Source organism: Nuphar pumila, chromosome 7 (genome assembly GCF_984573655.1).
Source record: "Nuphar pumila chromosome 7, dmNupPumi1.hap1.1, whole genome shotgun sequence".
In the NCBI taxonomy this organism is placed as follows: domain Eukaryota; kingdom Viridiplantae; phylum Streptophyta; class Magnoliopsida; order Nymphaeales; family Nymphaeaceae; genus Nuphar; species Nuphar pumila.
In genome coordinates, this window is record NC_143255.1 from 49264349 (window position 1) to 49283852 (window position 19504).

General features: G+C 38.6%; 1 protein-coding gene across 2 annotated transcripts; it reads left to right on the plus strand.

Annotated features, from left to right (window-relative positions):
- Positions 1 to 14588: 14588 nt before the first annotated feature.
- LOC149832202 (disease resistance protein RUN1-like) lies at positions 14589 to 19249 on the plus strand. 2 transcript variants are annotated; one of them, XM_090014359.1, is made up of 4 exons: positions 14589 to 15135; positions 15801 to 16908; positions 17222 to 17617; positions 17694 to 19249. In XM_090014359.1, exons 1-4 carry the CDS (start codon positions 14621 to 14623, stop codon positions 19125 to 19127), a joined length of 3453 nt encoding a protein of 1150 aa, XP_089870485.1. In that variant the 5' UTR covers positions 14589 to 14620; the 3' UTR covers positions 19128 to 19249. The 2 variants fall into 2 exon arrangements, with proteins under 2 accessions (XP_089870485.1, XP_089870486.1); XM_090014360.1 differs by having other exon boundaries at positions 14589 to 15108.
- The last annotated feature ends 255 nt before the right edge of the window (positions 19250 to 19504 follow it).

Below are 19504 nucleotides of genomic sequence, written 5' to 3' on the forward strand. Positions count from 1 at the left end.
TGCATACCCCACATGACTTACAACATATCACATGCCACATATCACTCTCTATGATACATAAGACTCATTTCAATTTAGCATGAATCATGAATTTCATAAAATAACACATGCATGCATACCACTTGGCTTAATTATCATGTATAATTCTCATGTTTAACATACAACCTTATATGCCATCATGCACAAATAATACATATGTTTACATACAACATATTCATGACAAATGTTACATCAACATATACATGATTAATATCTCATATCAGAATCAAATATATGATTATAGCAAAATAGGTTCACAAGTCAAGATATTATCTAAGACCAAGAAGTGTATTTGCATGTTGTTCATGGGTCTGCCAGACCATCAAAATGAAAAATATATCTCTAAAAAATTTATAGTAGTATCAAAAGCTATTAACTTTCAAAACCAAGTGATAGATCTCAATAAAATGATTTTGTTTGCTCATAAAAATTCACGGACTCAAGACTGTTTTTCTGTTTTGACAGAACAAGCTGCTAGAAACTTGTTTTATAAAGAAGCAGTCACCAAACCAAATCCGAGAAATATTTTGTCCTCCAAATTTTTTTAGTGATAGCTATTGATGATGCGTAAAATACTCGTAATCATAATATATTTTTATTGCATAAACACATCATTTATAGGTTTAGAACCCACACCTAGATGAATATAGATGCCATTGAGCTACAGTTCAAATTTCGTTCAAATTAAACTTAAAACGAGAGAGAGATCACATTTTTAGTGAAACATGTCGAACCTCGGGGCAATACAGGTTTAAAGTGGATCCAAATGGTAATTTGGGCCTTGGATCTGGGCCAAAACATGCCCAATCCAGCCCACACTAGACCCAAACCCGAATTTGGAAAAGATTTGCTGAATACCCTCTCAGAAGAGGCACCCAGCTAAAAAGACTATTTTAATCTCTTTTCTAGAATTTCTAGAAAAGAGGCTCTTCTCCATAAAACGAATGAAGAAACCCTAAGAGAGGGTTCTTGCCATGGGAATTGCACCGACCCAACTCGCCCTCTTCCTCTCTACAGTCTCCATCTCTGCTCCACCATCTTCCTCACTAGCCTATCCCCATTGTTCTCTATTATCATCGCTTAGTCACCATTAAACCCTTCAACATCGTCTTCCTCATTGCTCCTTCTTCCCCTTCTTCATTTTGTCCTTTCCTTTATCCTCTCCCACCATTCTCGTGCTAACCTTTTGTCTTTGCTTGTGCTGTGCAGGTTGCAGCCATGGAGGAATGCTTCAGCCGTCCGGTGTGATGCCCATGTTGTCCGGCCGCCGACCCTCGCTTGCCGGCCTCCTTCCCCCAACCGAGGAAAGCTCGGATTGCTCCATCTTCGGCACCACCCTCATGAGCTTTAGCCCAGTCATGTGCAGCCATGGACAAAAGAGCATCACCCTGTAGCAGCATTTGGAGACGCCTGTCCAATCCGGTGTGACGTCCACACTTCCCGGAACGCCGACCCTCTCTTGTCAGTCTCTCTTCCCCCTTTCACAATTCAGCGTCATTTAGATCTGCTACATCGTGTAGCACAACACCATGGCAGCTACAAGGTCGTCCCCATTGGCTTGAACCACCTCTCTTCGCACCCCTTCAATCGTCGGATTAGCCTGGTAAGTCCTCGCATCCCCTCTCTTTTAGTATAAAACCCAATGTGCGTGTGGTCCATTAATTTTTCTGTTTTTATTTTATCTATGTTTTAATTGTGTCCCAGCCTTAGTTTAGCATTTGGTGTGTCAAACAACACCCTGGATTGAGTCTAAGTAGATTGCTTTTAGAGATTTTTAATCATTCTGTGTGTTGGAATTTAGTTGTAGGCGATTTCCTCTAGATTGCCCAAAACCGGCTAGACTATCTCTAGTCAACGATAGTTCAATTAGCCCAGTTGTTTATTTCTGTGTATTAGCCCTAAACCCATTAATTCTAAACCCCTGTTAGCTGTTTACAGTTCTGCAATAGTATACTTAGATTGGGTTTTCGACTAAGCATGTGTGGGGGCCTTATTGCCACTGTTCGGTTAGAACCCCTTCTACCCGAGTTGGGCGCATTGTTGAGAAGCATGTAGTCTATTGAATTCAATCTATTTTTCTGTGTTAGCAACATCCCTATAGGTATCTTAATTACTATTTAGTGAATGAATTAGGCTGTGGTAGTACTGTTTTAAGTGTGCTTGAATTTGAATTATATTTCTGCATTGCTTATAGATATTGTTGCCATAGGCGATTTAGGTGTTTTGAGTAACTTCGATTTTCTTAGTTAAATGGTGAGTGACTGTTAGTAGTAGGGGCAGTTATTTATAGGTTTGTTAGTGCGTTAATCCATATTGTAGTAGTGTTGCTGCCTAAGTGTTCATGTGGTATCGTGCATCAATCTTGTTTCTTGGAGTTTCTTTTTATGTTAGATGTTTTTATATGTTATTTGAATTACGCACTATATTAGGTTGCTCTTGTCTGTTTTGGTATAGGTATTAACTTTAGATCCTTGCTGTAATAAAGTAATTTGGATAACATTAAGGTGATTTTGTGGATTTCGATTAAGGTAATTAGTTTTGGTTGTTTTCGTTTTAACTAGCTTCATTTCCATGTAGCCAACGTTAGCCTTGTATAGAGGGTAGGGTTGTACATTTTTAGGCAGATTTCTATTTCCAGTATATAGTAAATAATTAGCAGTTGCTGCATTGATTGTTTTAGTCAATTTAGATTAACCATAATTAGTTCAGTTCTAATCCCAATATCGTTTAGAAGTAGTTTCATTTTTTATTGATTTTTGCACTGCTTATTAGATTTGGGTTGGCAACGTGTTTTATTGTCAAGTAGTTACTATTTAGATTGTTAAATAGTTAAGTTATGCTAGATTAGGGTTTGCTTACGTTCTAGAGCTGCGTCATACCCAATTTTGCTCGTTTGCCTAAAACCGACTAGGGTTTCACCACCATCTGGTGTTATGGCTTGTGAGAAGAACTTGCGTATCTAGGGTTATGAGATTCTGTGATCTTTCTGTGTGTTTAGTGTAATGATTAGTGATTGCATGTGTTAGAGGTGTTTACGTTGGAGAATTAGTGTTTTAGGACTCATGTTTACATAGTTTTGCCCATCGCATCATTTGATGTTCTCGATAGATCCATTGTGTATTTCTAACTGAATTTGTGACGCTTATATTCGAAGCTCCGAGAGTGAGTTCAGGGATTCGTGAGGGTTGCTGAATTCCTGGCTCTGTCAGGAATCCAATAGAACAAAAATCACGTCAATCGGACTCCAATGGAGCCATCCATGATTCATTTATCGATCGCCTATCAGAAATTAGGGTTTCACATACCGCAGGGGCAAAATAGTCATTTGTGATTTTGCGTAGTTCTTCTAGGTATGATTTTTAGTGTTTTACTAGGTTTCTAACCTTAGTCTAGAGTTAATTGTAGCGTTAGGATACTTAGTTTAGGAAATTAACTTCTGGCAATTTCTCATTTTACGTAGAATTAGGTTAGCGATTAACTTTAGAATTAATTTAGAAATAGTTATTTTGAGTTCTTTAAATAGTTTTGCTAACTTCATTTCTGTGTTGTGTAGGTGATATTAAGTTGTAGTAAGAGCATCTCGTCTCAATGATAGATTATCACATCAAGTGAACTGACGAAAATGCTCTTGTATTCGCAGGCTTAAGTCATTGCACATCTTTTTTCTGTTCTTATTCAATTTTGGTTCCATTGTAATATTCTCTGTAATTGGACAAGCTCAATATCAATCAAATGCAATATTTAGTTTTAATCTGAGTGTATCTCGCTCCCTGTGGATTCGACCCGTACTTGCCAGATTCGTGGAAAGTCGGTTTTTATTACTTGATTGGTGATTTTCCAAAACACTTTCAATGATAAAAATAATGTTTTAAAAATACCATTGCAAAAATAACCATCAAGTTTTTGGCGGCGTTGTCGGGGAACGACGATTATACTTTGTTAATTCTAAGTTTGTGATTTGTTGATATTTGCTTAGTTAGTTTTAGATTAATTGTTTTACTTTTTAGTTAATAGGATTAACATAGTAAGTACATATAAGATTCACACTCTGCATATTTAGGATTCACATACTTGCATTCTTCTGGAACGATTAGACAGGTGAGTTCTAGATAACTTAGCATGCATTTCTATCATTGTACTTAAGCATACTTAGAGTAGATTCGATTCTGCATTTGAATTTTGTTTGAACATGCTTAGCGTAGTTTAACTGTACTTAGTTTTAATTCTCGCTTTGATATTTGTTTATTGCTTTCTGTTTTTCTTTCTGTGTACGTAGTCAGGTCAGTTAGTTAGGTTAGGTTACGTTGCACACATCTGGACTTAGTTCCAGTGTATGCAAGGGCGCAGGAACTTGGGTGTCCCGCTCCAACCGTTCGTTGAGGATCCAGAGAGAATTCTATGTTCTTCTCGGACCCAATCTGAAATGGGGGACCTAGAACCCAAGGCTCCGGTGCGCCCTCTCAGAGAGTACTTCCTACCTACGGAGTACACCCAGGCGTCATGCATTCGCAGACCAGCTATTGGGGCGCCTCATTACGAGATTAAGGCCAGTGTGATTCAGATGCTTCTATCTTTCTATGACCTTAGTCACGAAGATCCCTACCGACACTTGGATGTGTTCCTCAAAAATTGTTCTACGGTAAAAATTCAGAATTTTGAGGACAACACTTTGAAATTGACCCTCTTCCCATTTTCACTAAAGGATAAAGCTAAGAATTGGCTAAAATCCTTCGATACGATAGTAATAGGGTCATGGGATCAACTTTAGCAGGAGTTCCTGAAGAAGTACTTTCCCATCGGTCGAACGAACTAATTCAGGCGAGCCATCACCAGTTTCTCTGAAATGGATGGCGAGCAATTTCATGAAACATGGAAAAGGATGAAGGACCTGCTTAGGAAATGCCCTCACCACCAGGTGCCAAGATGGCAACTGGCGCAGTGCTTCTACGATGGATTGTCTGACGGGAATCGTCAGATGATCGATGCTTCATGTGGGGGCACATTTATGTTGAAGAGCGAGGATGAGGCCTGAAACTTATTTGACACTCTTGCCGAGAACTCAATGCACCATACCTCTACATCTCGCTCTGAGAGAACCGCAATCACACCCAGCACCTCCAAGAAAGGTGGGGTTCTTGAGATCGATTCGACTGCCGCGTTGCAAAGCAAAGTTGATATGCTCTCTTGGATGTTGGACCAACTCCTCTCGACCCCATTCCAACCCCATCTGGTGTGCGCGTTGTGTGCCAGCCTAGCACACATTGTTACTGACTGCCCTTCGGCAGCTCAGTACCCTGAATTTGTGCAAGAGCAAGTTCAGGCAACTCAGGATTACACTAGGCCCCAAAACAACCCATATTCGTCTACATACAATCCGGGGCAGCGTAATCACTCTAACTTCTCATGGAAGAACCCACAGTCTTCCACCCAGACTCAGCCCACTCGGCCGCCTCAATTCACTCAGACATTCCAGAGGCCGAGCTATCCTCAATCCACTCCTTATCCTCCCCAGTCTTCATGAGAGTCTACCCCGCAGACTTCTTTCGAGGAGAGACTGCTCCAAGCATTCGACAAGGTGAAAACCTCGAGCCAGAATGCCTTTGAGCAGTGTAGCCAGATGTTGAGTTCCCATACGTAGTCGATTGCAAAATTAGAATTGCAAATGAGACAATTAGCAAAAGCGCTAAACAGGAGATCTGAGGGAAGCTTGTCGGGTCAGGCTGTGATGAACCCTAAAGGCAAAGAATAGGGTCTGAGCAGAAACAATGTATTATATGTATGCTAGAAGTAGAAGTTTCAGTTTAGCATTTGTTTTTGTTTCGTTATTTGATTTTATATGAGCTTACATTTGCTTTGATTCATGCAGGCTTATCTGACATTCACTGTGTGAGTATAGGTTATTGAACTTAGGACATGGCTTTCAGAGCAGACAATCGATTAGGTCAGCTAAAAACTGAGCATCGACGTATGCTTAGTGGTGGAGCATGATCCAGTCTTGAATCCGCTCAAGTCGTCCCACATATCAGGTTGTATCTATCCGTTCTTCTGTCTTGATTTCAAGTTCTTTTAGTGTGCATCTACGTTGCATTTTTATATCTCTGCATGTCACTAGGGACAGTGTCATTCAAACATGGGGGGGTAGTTTAGTAGATACACACTATTTTGTCTTGTTTATCATATTTCGGTAACTAAAACTCATAAATTAGGTGTTTCAAATTTTTTTTTAGCATATATGAATGTTTTTGATATAATCTGACATGTTATAAATTTTTAGAAGCCCCATGAGGAAATTTTTTTTCTGAACAAAGCTAAAAAGAGTGAGTATTTATGTAAAGTTCAAAGAAAAGACTGTATTTGATTGTGAAAAGCTAATTTTGAATCACAAAGTATAAGTAAGCACAATTTGAAATAAACTACTAAGTAAATGAAAAATATAAGAAAAAGCTCGAGCTCAAAAGAAAAGAGCCTGCGTTAGGTTGTTTGGATGATTTTACAATCCCGAGTAAGATGAGTTCAGAAGCTAGTTAAAGCGTTTGAATTCCACCCGAAAAGGAGAGTGAAAACTTTGTGCGCCTCGGAAGCTGAGACCAGACACAAGTTGAAATGTCTGAACCTCATGTCGAAGAGGCAAATGAAGGAAGTCACTTTTGTGCCTAGTTAACGCCCTCGACATACAGATAGTGGTATAAGAAGGCATTAACATTACACAGGGCACAAAAGCAAACCACACGCAAGCTATCAAATGAAAAGAAAAGAAAAGAAAAGAAAAGAATCTAGAAGATTAGAAAAATTGAAAATCCAATGAAAAAGAAAATGGGAGCTTAAATGAAAAAAAAAATCATTACTTGTAGAAAGAAAAAAAAAACTGTGCAGAAAAAGATACAAGTGATGAAAAATGAACAATAACATGATAATATACAATCTTCTAAGAAATAATCATAGATAAATGCAATTTTTAGAAGAGTGAAAGGAAAATTTTTATTGTGGAGGCATAGAATCTCTAATTATGTTCTGAGAAGTGAAAAATTACATGAAATGTTTGCTAAACTTGATTCCTGGAATTGCCTAGCATTTAAAATATATATATATATATATATATATATTTGAAATTCTGCATGATTTCTGATGTTTGTGGGTAGCATCTCTGCAAACCCTTACGAGACCTTGCTCGTCCACTGGGGTAACCCATGGGTTTAAAGGGCTTGTTGCATGTGCTAAATGCAACCGTGAATCCTACGAAAGTGAGTTAGGTGTTTAATACAAGTTTGCATTTTATTCGGGTAGTCCATATCTTCATTGCGAGGGTAGGGTATACTGCTAGAGACTAACAATTATTCTAGCATGGGGGTATTTGATGATGCGTAAAATACTCATAATCATAATAAATTTTTATTGCATAAATGCATCATTTATAGGTTTAGAACCCACACTTAGATGCATATAGATGCCATTAAGCTACAGTTCAAATTTCGTTCGAATCCGACTCAAAACAAAAAAAATATCGCATTTTTAGTGAAACGGGTCGGAGCTCGGGGCAATACGGGTCAGAAGTGGATCCAAATGGCCATTTGAGCCTTGGATCTAGGCCAAAACATGCCCAATCCAGCCCACATTAGACCCAAACCCGAATTTGGAAAAGATTTGCTAAATACCCCCTCAAAAGAGGCGCCCAACTAAAAAGATTATTTTAATTTCTTTTCTAGAATTTCCAGAAAAGAGGCTCTTCTCCATAAAACGAATGAAAAAACCCTAAGAGAGGGTTCTTGCCTTGGGAAATGCGCCAACCCAACTCGCCTTCTTCCTCTCTATCGTCTCCATCTCTGCTCCATTGTCTTCCTCACTAGCCTATCCCCATTGTTCTCTATTATCATAGCTTAATCGTCATTAAACCCTTCAACATCGTCTTCCTCATTGCTCCTTCTTCCCCTTCTTCATTTCGTCCTCTCCTTCTTTATCCTCTCCCACCATTCTCGTGCTAATCTTTTGTCTTTGCTTGTGTTGTGCAGGTTGCAACCATGGAGGAATGCTTCAGTCGTCCGGTGTGATGCCCATGTTGTCCGGCCGCCGACCCTCGCTTGCCGGCCTCCTTCCCCCAACCGAGGAAAGCTCAGATTGCTCCATCTTCGGCACCACCCTCATGAGCTTTAGCCCAGTCATGTGCAGCCATGGACAAAAGAGCATCACCCTGTAGCAGCATTTGGAGACGCCTGTCCAATCCGGTGTGACGTCCACACTTCCCGGAACGCCGACCCTCTCTTGTCAGTCTCTCTTCCCCCTTTCACAATTCGGCGTCATTTAGATCTGCTACATCGTGTAGCACAACACCATGGCAGCTACAAGGTCGTCCCCATTGGCTTGAACCACCTCTCTTCGCACCCCTTCAATCGTCGGATTAGCCTGGTAAGTCCTCGCATCCCCTCTCTTTTAGTATAAAACCCAATGTGCGTGTGGTCCATTAATTTTTCTGTTTTTATTTTATCTATGTTTTAATTGTGTCCCAGCCTTAGTTTAGCATTTGGTGTGTCAAACAACACCCTGGATTGAGTCTAAGTAGATTGCTTTTAGAGATTTTTAATCATTCTGTGTGTTGGAATTTAGTTGTAGGCGATTTCCTCTAGATTGCCCAAAACCGGCTAGACTATCTATAGTCAACGATAGTTCAATTAGCCCAGTTGTTTATTTCTGTGTATTAGCCCAAAACCCATTAATTCTAAACCCTTGTTAGCTGTTTACAGTTCTACAATAGTATACTTAGATTGGGTTTTCGACTAAGCATGTGTGGGGGCCTTATTGCCACTGTTCGGTTAGAACCCCTTCTACCCGAGTTGGGCGCATTGTTGAGAAGCATGTAGTCTATTGAATTCAATCTATTTTTCTGTGTTAGCAGCATCCCTATAGGTATCTTAATTACTATTTAGTGAATGAATTAGGTTGTGGTAGTACTGTTTTAAGTGTGCTTGAATTTGAATTATATTTCTGCATTGCTTATAGATATTGTTGCCATAGGCGATTTAGGTGTTTTGAGTAACTTCGATTTTCTTAGTTAAATGGTGAGTGACTGTTAGTAGTAGGGGCAGTTATTTATAGGTTTGTTAGTGCGTTAATCCATATTGTAGTAGTGCTGCTGCCTAAGTGTTCATGTGGTATCGTGCATCAATCTTGTTTCTTGGAGTTTCTTTTTATGTTAGATGTTTTTATATGTTATTTGAATTACGCACTATATTAGGTTGCTCTTGTCTGTTTTGGTATAGGTATTAACTTTAGATCCTTGCTGTAATAAAGTAATTTGGATAACATTAAGGTGATTTTGTGGATTTCGATTAAGGTAATTAGTTTTGGTTGTTTTCGTTTTAACTAGCTTCATTTCCATGTAGCCAACGTTATCCTTGTATAGAGGGTAGGGTTGTACATTTTTAGGCAGATTTCTATTTTTAGTATATAGCAAATGATTAGCAGTTGCTGCATTGATTGTTTTAGTCAATTTAGATTAACCATAATTAGTTCAGTTCTAATCCCAATATCGTTTAGAAGTAGTTTCATTTTTTATTGATTTTTGCATTGCTTATTAGATTTGGGTTGGCAACGTGTTTTATTGTCAAGTAGTTACTATTTAGATTGTTAAATAGTTAAGTTATGCTAGATTAGGGTTTGCTTACGTTCTAGAGCTGCGTCATACCCAATTTTGCTTGTTTGCCTAAAACCGACTAGGGTTTCACCACCATCTGGTGTTATGGCTTGTGAGAAGAACTTGCGTATCTAGGGTTATGAGATTCTGTGATCTTTCTGTGTGTTTAGTGTAATGATTAGTGATTGCATGTGTTAGAGGTGTTTACGTTGGAGAATTAGTGTTTTAGGACTCATGTTTACATAGTTTTGCCCATCAAATCATTTGATGTTCTCGATAGATCCATTGTGTATTTCTAACTGAATTTGTGACACTTATATTCGGAGTTCTGAGAGTGAGTTTTGGGATCCGTGAGCGTTTCTGAATTTCTTGCTCTGTCAGGAATCCAATAGAACAAAAATCACCTCAATCAAACTTCGATTGAGCCGTCCACGATTCATTTTCCGATCGCCTATAAGAAATTAGGGTTTCAAGTAGCGCGGGGTCAAAATAGTCATTTGTGATTTTGCGTAGTTCTTCTAGGTATGATTTTTAGTATTTTACTAGGTTTCTAACCTTAGTCTAGAGTTAATTGTAGTGTTATGATGCTTAGTTTAGGAAATTAGCTTCTGGCAATTTCTCGTTTTACGTAGAATTAGGTTAGCGATTAACTTTAGAATTAATTTAGAAATAGTTATTTTGAGTTCTTTAAATAGTTTTGCTAACTTCGTTTCTGTGTTGTGCAGGTGATATTAAGTTGCAGTAAAAGCATCTCGTCTCAATGATAGATTATCGCATCAAGTGAACTGACGAAAATGCTCTTGTATTCGCAGGCTTAAGTCATTGCGCATCTCTTTTCTGTTCTTGTTCAATTTTGGTTCCATTGTAATATTCTCTGTAATTGGACAAGCTCAATATCAATCAAATGCAATATTTAGTTTTAATCTGAGTGTATGTCATTCCCAGTGGATTCGACCCGTACTTGCCACATTCGTGAAAAGTCGGTTTTTATTACTTGATTGATGATTTTCCAAAACGCTTTCAACAATAAAAATAATATTTTAAAAATACAATTGCAAAAATAACCATCAACTATACTTTTTAAATTTCAAAGCATCTAAGTTTACCAAAAAATTCTATTATATGCATTTTCAAGATTTTTTGGACTGGACCCTATCTGTGACAATTTCATATTCATATTTTCTGTAAAAAATCTTGAGTTTACACGATTTGTGTGAGTCCTTACGATTTACAAAGAATAAAACATATTTTTATTTTATTTTTCAAAGATCTATTTATATAATGCACATAACATATCAAAAAATTAGGCATAAACTCAAAACCATTGATTTATTGGATTTTTTGCAAAATCGACTATCAAGAATCACTCTGCACACAAGGCAATTTTTGTTTTGGGCTGCAACAACCATAACCGTCACTTTTATACTACCAATAAGGCCTAATTTTTTTATGAGACATACAAGTGTCTAGAAAGTCTCCATAAAAGCGTTTGATCGTTGGTGATCTTAGTTAAAAGTTATATTTATTTTACTCCAATGAGTCAGTCAAGAAAATCAAAACAACATAGAAAATATAATATAAATCATGATAAAAACAAGAAAACTCAAACATAAACATAAATTTTTTATTTTAAATCATGCATAAATACTTGGGTAGTATCTAAACATCATCTACAATCATAAAGAGACATCACATGATCATAACACATGCTTTATAATTTAAACTATCAAAATAAATCATGATTTTTTTTATAGAATAATTAGTTTAATTTGTTATCATGTGAAAACACCACAAAACACATGAAATAAATTTGCAGGAATATGATTCATATTGTAAACACATGAAAGAAAGCAAATATACGTGCAATCGTGCTAGAAACCAAGATATAACCATCTAAAATTATGTAGAAACATGAAATTATGTGTTTCACATTACCCGATTTTCCAGTTTAGCCATCCGAGCATAGATTTACCAAAAATGATTTTGTAACTCTATTTTAAAGCATGATATTGAATTAAAAACACTTTTAAAATCCTTTTCAAACCTATTCCAGATCTGATCCACCATGGATCAGCTCATAGAATCGGCAAGATGTACGGTTTATGCGTCTGCATCCAATCTATGCTACGAGTAGGATGAATCCTACCTAAAACATGTTTTCGAAATTACCAACACCTTCGTCTCCTGTCTTAGCACCTTGGAGCAACTTCAATGGCTGCTGAAAAAAACCTCAACAAGAAGGAAGAAAAAGATGAAAAAAGAAGAATAACAAAAGAAGTGGAAGAGATTGAGATAACTTTTACTCTCTTTTTTTTATAATTAATTAAAATAGGAGGCATCCCCTCCTTTTTAGGCTTTTTAAACTTACTATAAGTATAGGTTTCTTAAAGATACTTCTATCTAAAAACAAACTCTTCTTTTAGAAGAGTTTAAACAAACTATGAACTCTTAAGAGTCCTGTTTGAAAAAACTTTCTCATTAATACATAATGTGGGGTCTACAAGAGGGAGACTTCACACCTTCTCTAGAACCCTCTAATTTGGTTTAAATTAATTAATTTATTAATTAAATAATCTCTAAAAAAAGTAAAGTGGGTCTCACCTAAGTGGCGCCCCACTTGAGTTTAGATCCAAGTGATTCAGATCCAGACTCTCAATTAGAATCTAGAATCTAAACTCAGTTGGGGTTGGATCCAAGAACCAAAAGAGAATCCGAATCTAAAGCTTAAATTTAAATATTTATATCCTAACATGAGATCCAAATTCATATTGAATCTAAAACTTAGGTTTGGATCTGAATATAACTCATTTAGGATCCATAAAACCCTTAGTCAACCCTATGGACCACCCTAGCAGTACCTGACACCCCACTGTGCCTCTCTTAGAACCTGAGCTTAGTCAATTTAAAACAAAATGATTTAGAATCCTATCCAAGTTGAAAAACTCAAAATAGAGGCATGTCAATTTTAAAAATTACATATTTTTAACCAACCATTAACCAAAATCATCAAGTTTGATATCCCACAAAATCTACTGCTCGTAACGGACTTAGCTAGAGTCCTAGTTCAACCTAAATTCTTGAATTTCGCTTGAATTTAACCTTAATCTATCTTGAATTTTGCTCAAATTTAAAAGTTAAAATAAATTAATTTCAGAGGTATTACAAACATGGTTCTAAAACTATTCAGATCACCCTGGTTTAACAAATAAAAATTTCAAATATAATTGTTCTTTTATTTTAGTGAACATTTCAAAAATAATATTATATCTTCAGTGGAGTTCCTCAATGCTAGACTATATCCAAATGATGAAAGGATGATGGTATGGTTGATATATAACTTTTTTTGGTTTATAATGCATTGGACTTAGTCAGACAGGGGTGGGTTTGCACCAAATCCCACTTCACGATACTAGTATTAATTTAGATCTGGATCAAACTGGACCTAGCTTGAGTAGTACAAGACCTGTGTTGGACTCAAATATCAGGAATCAGATTCCCATCACAGACATTAGCAGGCCTCTAATAAGTTTTTTCTCTCTTTTATTTAGTACTCCAAAAAACCCTGTCCTCGGAATCATCAGCCCATAAGCATAACCATTTATGCTAACAAACCAATTCGTACCCAACCCATTAACAAAGTACATACCTTACCGATTTGAACCAAGACCCATATACACGTACTTTAACCACCTTGAACCGAGACTTATATGGCACTAGGGATGGCAGTGGGGCGGGGCGGGGTGGGGGACAAGGTTTCCACCCCCGCCCCACCTCAAAATTTTATCCTCCACCCCCGCCCCGCCCCGCCTCCGCGGTGGGGATGGATTTTATCCTCCACCCCCGTCTCCATCCCCGTTTCATACCCTTCATCCCCGGTCCAAACGGGGATGAGGCGGGGCAGGGCGGGGATATTGCGGGGAAAAGTGGTCGGGGCGGGGATTAGGCGGGGATCGTGGCGGGGACGGGGCGGGGAAAAGTGCACGTCCACCCCCGCCCTGCCTCCGCGACGGGGATGGATTTTATCCTCCACCCCCGCCTCCATCCCCGTTTCATACCCTTCATCCCCGGTCCAAAACGGGGCGAGGCGGGGCGGGGCCCCGCTTTCCCCCGGTCCACTGCCATCCCTATATGGCACTCAAACACAATTTGGATAGGTCGAGTCAAAAGTATATTGGGACGATTTACTTTAACCACCTTGAACCAAGACTTATATGGCAGTCAAGCCCAATTTGGTTAGGTCTAGTCAAAAATATATTGGGTCGGTTCCTGAAAAAAGAGCATCAAATGACTTAAGGTGACTTGTTCCGTTAATAAGACAAAACTTTGTGGGAGTTTGAAACGTAGGGCAGAGTGGTCGTGGGGCTCACGCGGAGTTTTCCTTGCTACGACTTAGATCGGAGAAGGTTTCTCGTTATAAAAAAATAAAAAACTTTTTGATTAGTAATAAGTAGTAACTCAAACCTTGGGTGTTTTTCTGTTAATCCTATCAGTTAATGGGCGTTTTGTAAATTATTCCCCACGTAGTATACGTGGGTTCAACTTTGCTTTCGTGTCGTGCTCTTTGTGTTCCATTTTTATAGAGAATTTGATAAAAAATAGCGTATCACGTATCTCCTTAAGCGTGTCCTTGTGAATAATTTTTTGCGAGTTTTTTCGTCAAAAACATAAATATCGCATTTTAAACTCGATATTTATGTTTTATCGTCAAAAACCGTGTAGTTTTTTATTTTTAAATATTTTTTATATTTTTAATTGTTTTTTTATTGCTGAGATTTGGCTTAAAAAAAGTGCGAGATTAAAAAAAAAAAAAACAAATTCTCGTGAGTTTTGGCTGCCGATATTTTTCCGTTTTAAACTTTTGTCACCATGATCTGTGGTAGCCGCTGCGCTAGTGCAGCAAATCCCACGGAAGCGAGCCCTTCTCTTTGTCAAGCAGAAGGAGCAATAACAGGAAAAATGGAGCAAACCAGCCGATTTCGGCTGCCTGCTTCATCTTCACCGGCGTCTCGGTTCAAGTTCGACGTGTTGCTGAGCTTCAGAGGCTCAGATACTCGCCAGAGCTTCACAGACCATCTCTACCACGCCCTCTCCCTGAACGGAGTGAAGGCATTCCGAGAAAGCGAGCAGTTGGAAAAGCGGGAGGAGGTCGGGAAGCTGATGGAAGCGATCGAGGGGTCGGAGATGTTCATACCCATCTTCTCCCACAACTACGCCGACTCCGAATGGTGCCTCAAAGAGATCGCAAAGATCGTGGAGGTTGCGAAGAGCAGCAAGGGCGAGCGGTTGATCCTTCCCGTGTTCTTCCATGTCGATCCTCACGACGTGCGCAGCCAAACGGGGCCTTTCGAGGCCGCGTTCCGTCGCTACCAAGAGAATGAGGAATTGGGCGATGAGAAGGTGAAAGAATGGAGGAAAGCTTTGAGGAAGGCAGGGGAGATTTCGGGGTATGATATCGATAATATGGAGCTTGGGTACTCTCTCTCTCTCTCTCAGACCACATACCAAAGTAATAACTCCTTCCCATTTAGCCATAGATAAAGAGGAGTCTTAAGCAAAATGATCGAAATCTCAACTCCCCAAAGACTTGTTAACATTCTCTCGTTGCTCTGTATGTTTTCATTAATTGTGCAGGATATTGTGTTAGTGTCCCATCTTATGTTTTATTTCAATTCTGAATTTATAATTCTGAGATGAGTTTCGTAGTTCATTCAGGGTGACAGATTTTCGAAATCATATCAGTAGAGATGGGTTGATCTTGGAGCCTTACCTTATCAAATTGGTCCTATGAGGAACGAGATTGAGAGTCTCACCCTCTTTCTGTGTGCGCGGCCGATCCTTTCCATGTTTGGCTAAGACATTTAGGTTGGCTATTTGTAACTAGATATATAGGGCCAAGCTATATAGATGTGTTGTAGATGTTTCTAAATAACCAAACACTCCCTTCCTATGGTATTTCTTCCCTCTCCCTTTATTCCTTTCTTAGATTTTCTTCATGTATATTTTTGCACCGTAAGGCTCTAAATAACTAACCACTGCTCATTGAAAATGTAGAAAAAGGATAATGGATGTTGCTTAATTCTAAAATCTTTTATTTTAAGTTTTTGTTGGTTTTGTTTGATGTTGATTTTACTTGCAGACACGAGGCAAGGCTGGTTCAGGTTATTGTTAAGAGAGTCATAAACAAACTACACTATGCTGTCATTGATGTGGCCAAGTACCCAATTGGAATCAATTCTCGTGTAAATGATTTGATGAAGCTGCTAAAGCCTGATGCTAGAGATGTCAAATTTGTGGGAATACTTGGAATGGGAGGAATTGGAAAAACAACGATTGTCAAAGCTGTTTATAATAAAATCTATCATAGTTTTGAAGGTGCTAGTTTCATATCAAATGTTAGAGAAGCATCCAACAGAGCAGAAGGGCTTTGTGCCTTACAAAATCAGCTTATGTCTGACATTTTTAAAAGTCAAGCTACACCAATATATGATGTTAGTCAAGGAATCAATGTAATCAAAGGAAGAGTTCGTAGTAAGAGAGTGCTTATTATTCTTGACGATATCAATCATGAAAGCCAACTTCAAGCATTGGCTGGAGAGCAAAATTGGTTTCGTCCAGGAAGTAGGATCATTGTCACGACACGAGACGAGCATGTATTGAATGTCCATAAAGTAAATCAGCATGATGTTTATAAGCCAAAAGAATTGGATCCAGATCAGTCACTTCAACTTTTTAGTTGGCATGCTTTCAGGAAAGACCATCCGGAAGATGAATATCTATCGGTGTCTAAGAAAGTTGTTTCAGCTACTAATGGGTTGCCATTAGCTATTGAAGTACTAGGGTCATTGTTTTTTGATAGGAGAAACATAGAAGAATGGGAAGAAATGCTAGACACCCTAAAGCAATTTCCTCGTGATGACGTTCATCAAAGGCTAAAGATAAGTTATAACCATTTAAATGATGATGAAAAGGCCATTTTCCTTGACATTGCGTGCTTCTTTAATGGGATTGATAGAGAAACTGCAATTTACGTATGGAAGGGTTGTGGTTTTTCCTCAAATCTCTCAATCGCTACACTCTGTCACAAGTCTCTGTTAAAGATTACTGACATAGATAGGTTGGAAATGCATGATCTATTACGAGAAATGGGGTGGCATATTGTTGGAGAAGAAAGTAAATTAGAGCCTGGCATGCGAAGTAGACTGTGGATTCGTGAAGAAGTACTAGATGTCCTTAAGCATCGAAAGGTAAGTACCCTGTCTTTTTTTTTCTGGAGAACAAGTTGTCAATCGTAAGCTCTGGACAATAATTGATTTTTAAACACGAACATTTTCCATTCAGTTTTCAATGATCTTTTCCAAAGATATCTGTGGAGTGTTCAAGTCCATGATTGGTTGTCAAACTTGATTTTCCTTGCACTTTATGCCACAACATTTTGAGATTTCAAAGACAAGGCCATAAATTTTTTTCTTTTCCCTATAAAAGTTAGCGAAATGCTGCAGGCATACTCTCTCTCTCTCCTACTTTTATCTTTTTTTTTTTTTGCCATTTTAAATTTAGGGAACCAGCAAGGTAGAAGGAATCAGTCTTGTTATGGGAAAAACGAAAGGCTATCCATCAAGACTTGGGGATAATAACGATAGTGGTGATACTGCTTCTGGTAGTAGCAATGATGATGATGAAGATGCCGATGATGACAACAACAGCGATGATGATGACAGTGGACCTGTACGAACAAATGGTTTTGCACAAATGGACAGACTCAGATTGCTTACTATTGATAATCTGGATTTAAGAGGTGAATTTAAACATCTGTCGAAAAAATTGAAATGGTTACAATGGCAAGGCTGTCCCCGAGAATCCCTACCTGGTGACCTTAATCTCAAAGAAGTTGTGGCTCTTGACCTCTCTGATAGCAAGATAACTCAATTGTGGAAGAAGCAAGGGAGGAGCAAGGTTTGTTGCAACATGGTACTTGCTGCCATTCTGTTTTCTTTGAATGTTTACAAACTTTTTTTTATCTAATTGGCAGGTTTATGACAAGTTGAAGGTTCTGAATCTGCACAGCTGCAAAAGCCTGGCTATCACTCCTGATTTTTCTGCTTTCCCTAGCTTAGTAAAACTGATCCTTGATAATTGTCGGTTCTTGGATGCGGTCCATGACTCCATTTCTGATCTCAAGAACTTGGTCTTGTTAAGTATGAAACTCTGTGTTGACTTAAAATGGCTTCCCGACCGTATGTCGCAGCTAGCTTCACTCAAAATACTGGATCTTACCAAATGCTATTCACTGGAGAAACTGCCCAACTCTTTCAATCAACTGAGTTCCCTCCACACCCTCAATCTGCACTTCTGCATTGGCCTAAAAGAAATACCAGAATGTATCTTTGAATCAGCTTCACTTAAAATACTAAACCTTTCCAAATGCTATAATCTGGAGAAACTGTCCAATAGTACATCTAACTCAAGTCGACTTGAGTTTCTTGAGCTTAGGAGCTGCCACAAGGTAATGGAATTGCCACAGTGCATTTCTCAGTCGAGTTCTCTGAGGTGCGTTATCCTAGCTGGTTGTGCTGCATGGCGCAAGCAACCATGGAATATGGAGCACTTGATAGAACTTGCTCTTTCACGAACTGTCATGACAGTGTTACCAGATTCCATAGCATCCCTAAGGAACCTTTGTCACTTACGTCTAGATCGGTGCGTATGTCTGAAGGAACTACCAGATTGGATTGGAGATTTAAGCCTCCTAAAAGAACTCTCAGTTTGCAATACCAGACTGAAAGGGCTGCCACATTCCATTGGATCACTAAAGATGCTTGAAAAGTTAGATGCTGCATGGTGTTATAAGCTGATTGAATTGCCCGATTCCATTGGTGATCTTGTGTCCTTACGCGAGCTTCTTCTTAGTGGTACACAATTAGTAGAGCTGCCAAGCTCAATGGGAGCCCTGACCAAGCTAGAGAAGCTGGACCTGAAGTCTTGCAGGTTGCTAGAGAGACTGCCTCTTTCTATAGGGGATGCAGTAAACCTGACTGAGCTTCTCCTAGATGCTACCAACATTGAGGAGCTGCCTAATTCTTTATTATCATCTGAGAAGCTTGAGATATTGTCGCTAAACGGATGCAAGAAGCTCAGAATGCCATCCTTGGTTGGAAGAATGGAAAGCTTGCTTCATTTTCGTAAGGAGGAAGAACTTGATAGTAATGACACCAATGGGGAGTGGCTCAATGTGCATTTCTGGCCATGGCTGCACGAAGGCATCATTGATCCGTCCTTATTTGATGACAGAATATCTCCGCTCTTAGCCACCACGACCACAAAGCCCTTCGATGAAGTGTCAATATCGTTTCCGTGGATCCTTGAAGGCATACTGCTTGATGATATTACTCCTGAGAACTTCCTCGATCTAATTGAGTTATTTGCACCCACAGAAGAAATGTATGAAGTGTGGCGCGGGTTGTAAGTTTGTAACAGCTGGATTCTTACAGAGGAGCAGCGTTTGATGGCATTTAATTTTCTGGTAGCCCTGAACTTACTGTAATTTTTTCTTAATGAAAGTTTACATTGTTTAGTTATTTGTTCAAATTTGTTTTGGTATGTAGCTAACTAACGTCAATATTTTGACAATGTCATAATTTATCATGTCATATTTGCAAAATGCACTATTGTCTTAGGAAAATCATGATTTTCAAAAGGTTAGCTGCTTTGAAATATAGTGATTTTTTACATTGATGTTAACCTATCTGACAAATAAACCTATATTTAGAGAAAATATAGATTTATCGTGATATTTTCATACTTCTATTACTGTTATTTTCAAAATGTCATGATATTAACCTT

Excerpts from the sequence above, each read along its gene's own strand:
- LOC149832202 (XM_090014359.1), top strand. The coding sequence starts at position 14,621 with ATGGAGCAAACCAGCCGATTTCGGCTGCCTGCTTCATCTTCACCGGCG. Across the intron at positions 15,136-15,800 it reads ATCGATAATATGGAGCTTGG|ACACGAGGCAAGGCTGGTTC; the intron begins GTACTCTCTCTC and ends TTTTACTTGCAG. Across the intron at positions 16,909-17,221 it reads ATGTCCTTAAGCATCGAAAG|GGAACCAGCAAGGTAGAAGG; the intron begins GTAAGTACCCTG and ends TTTTAAATTTAG.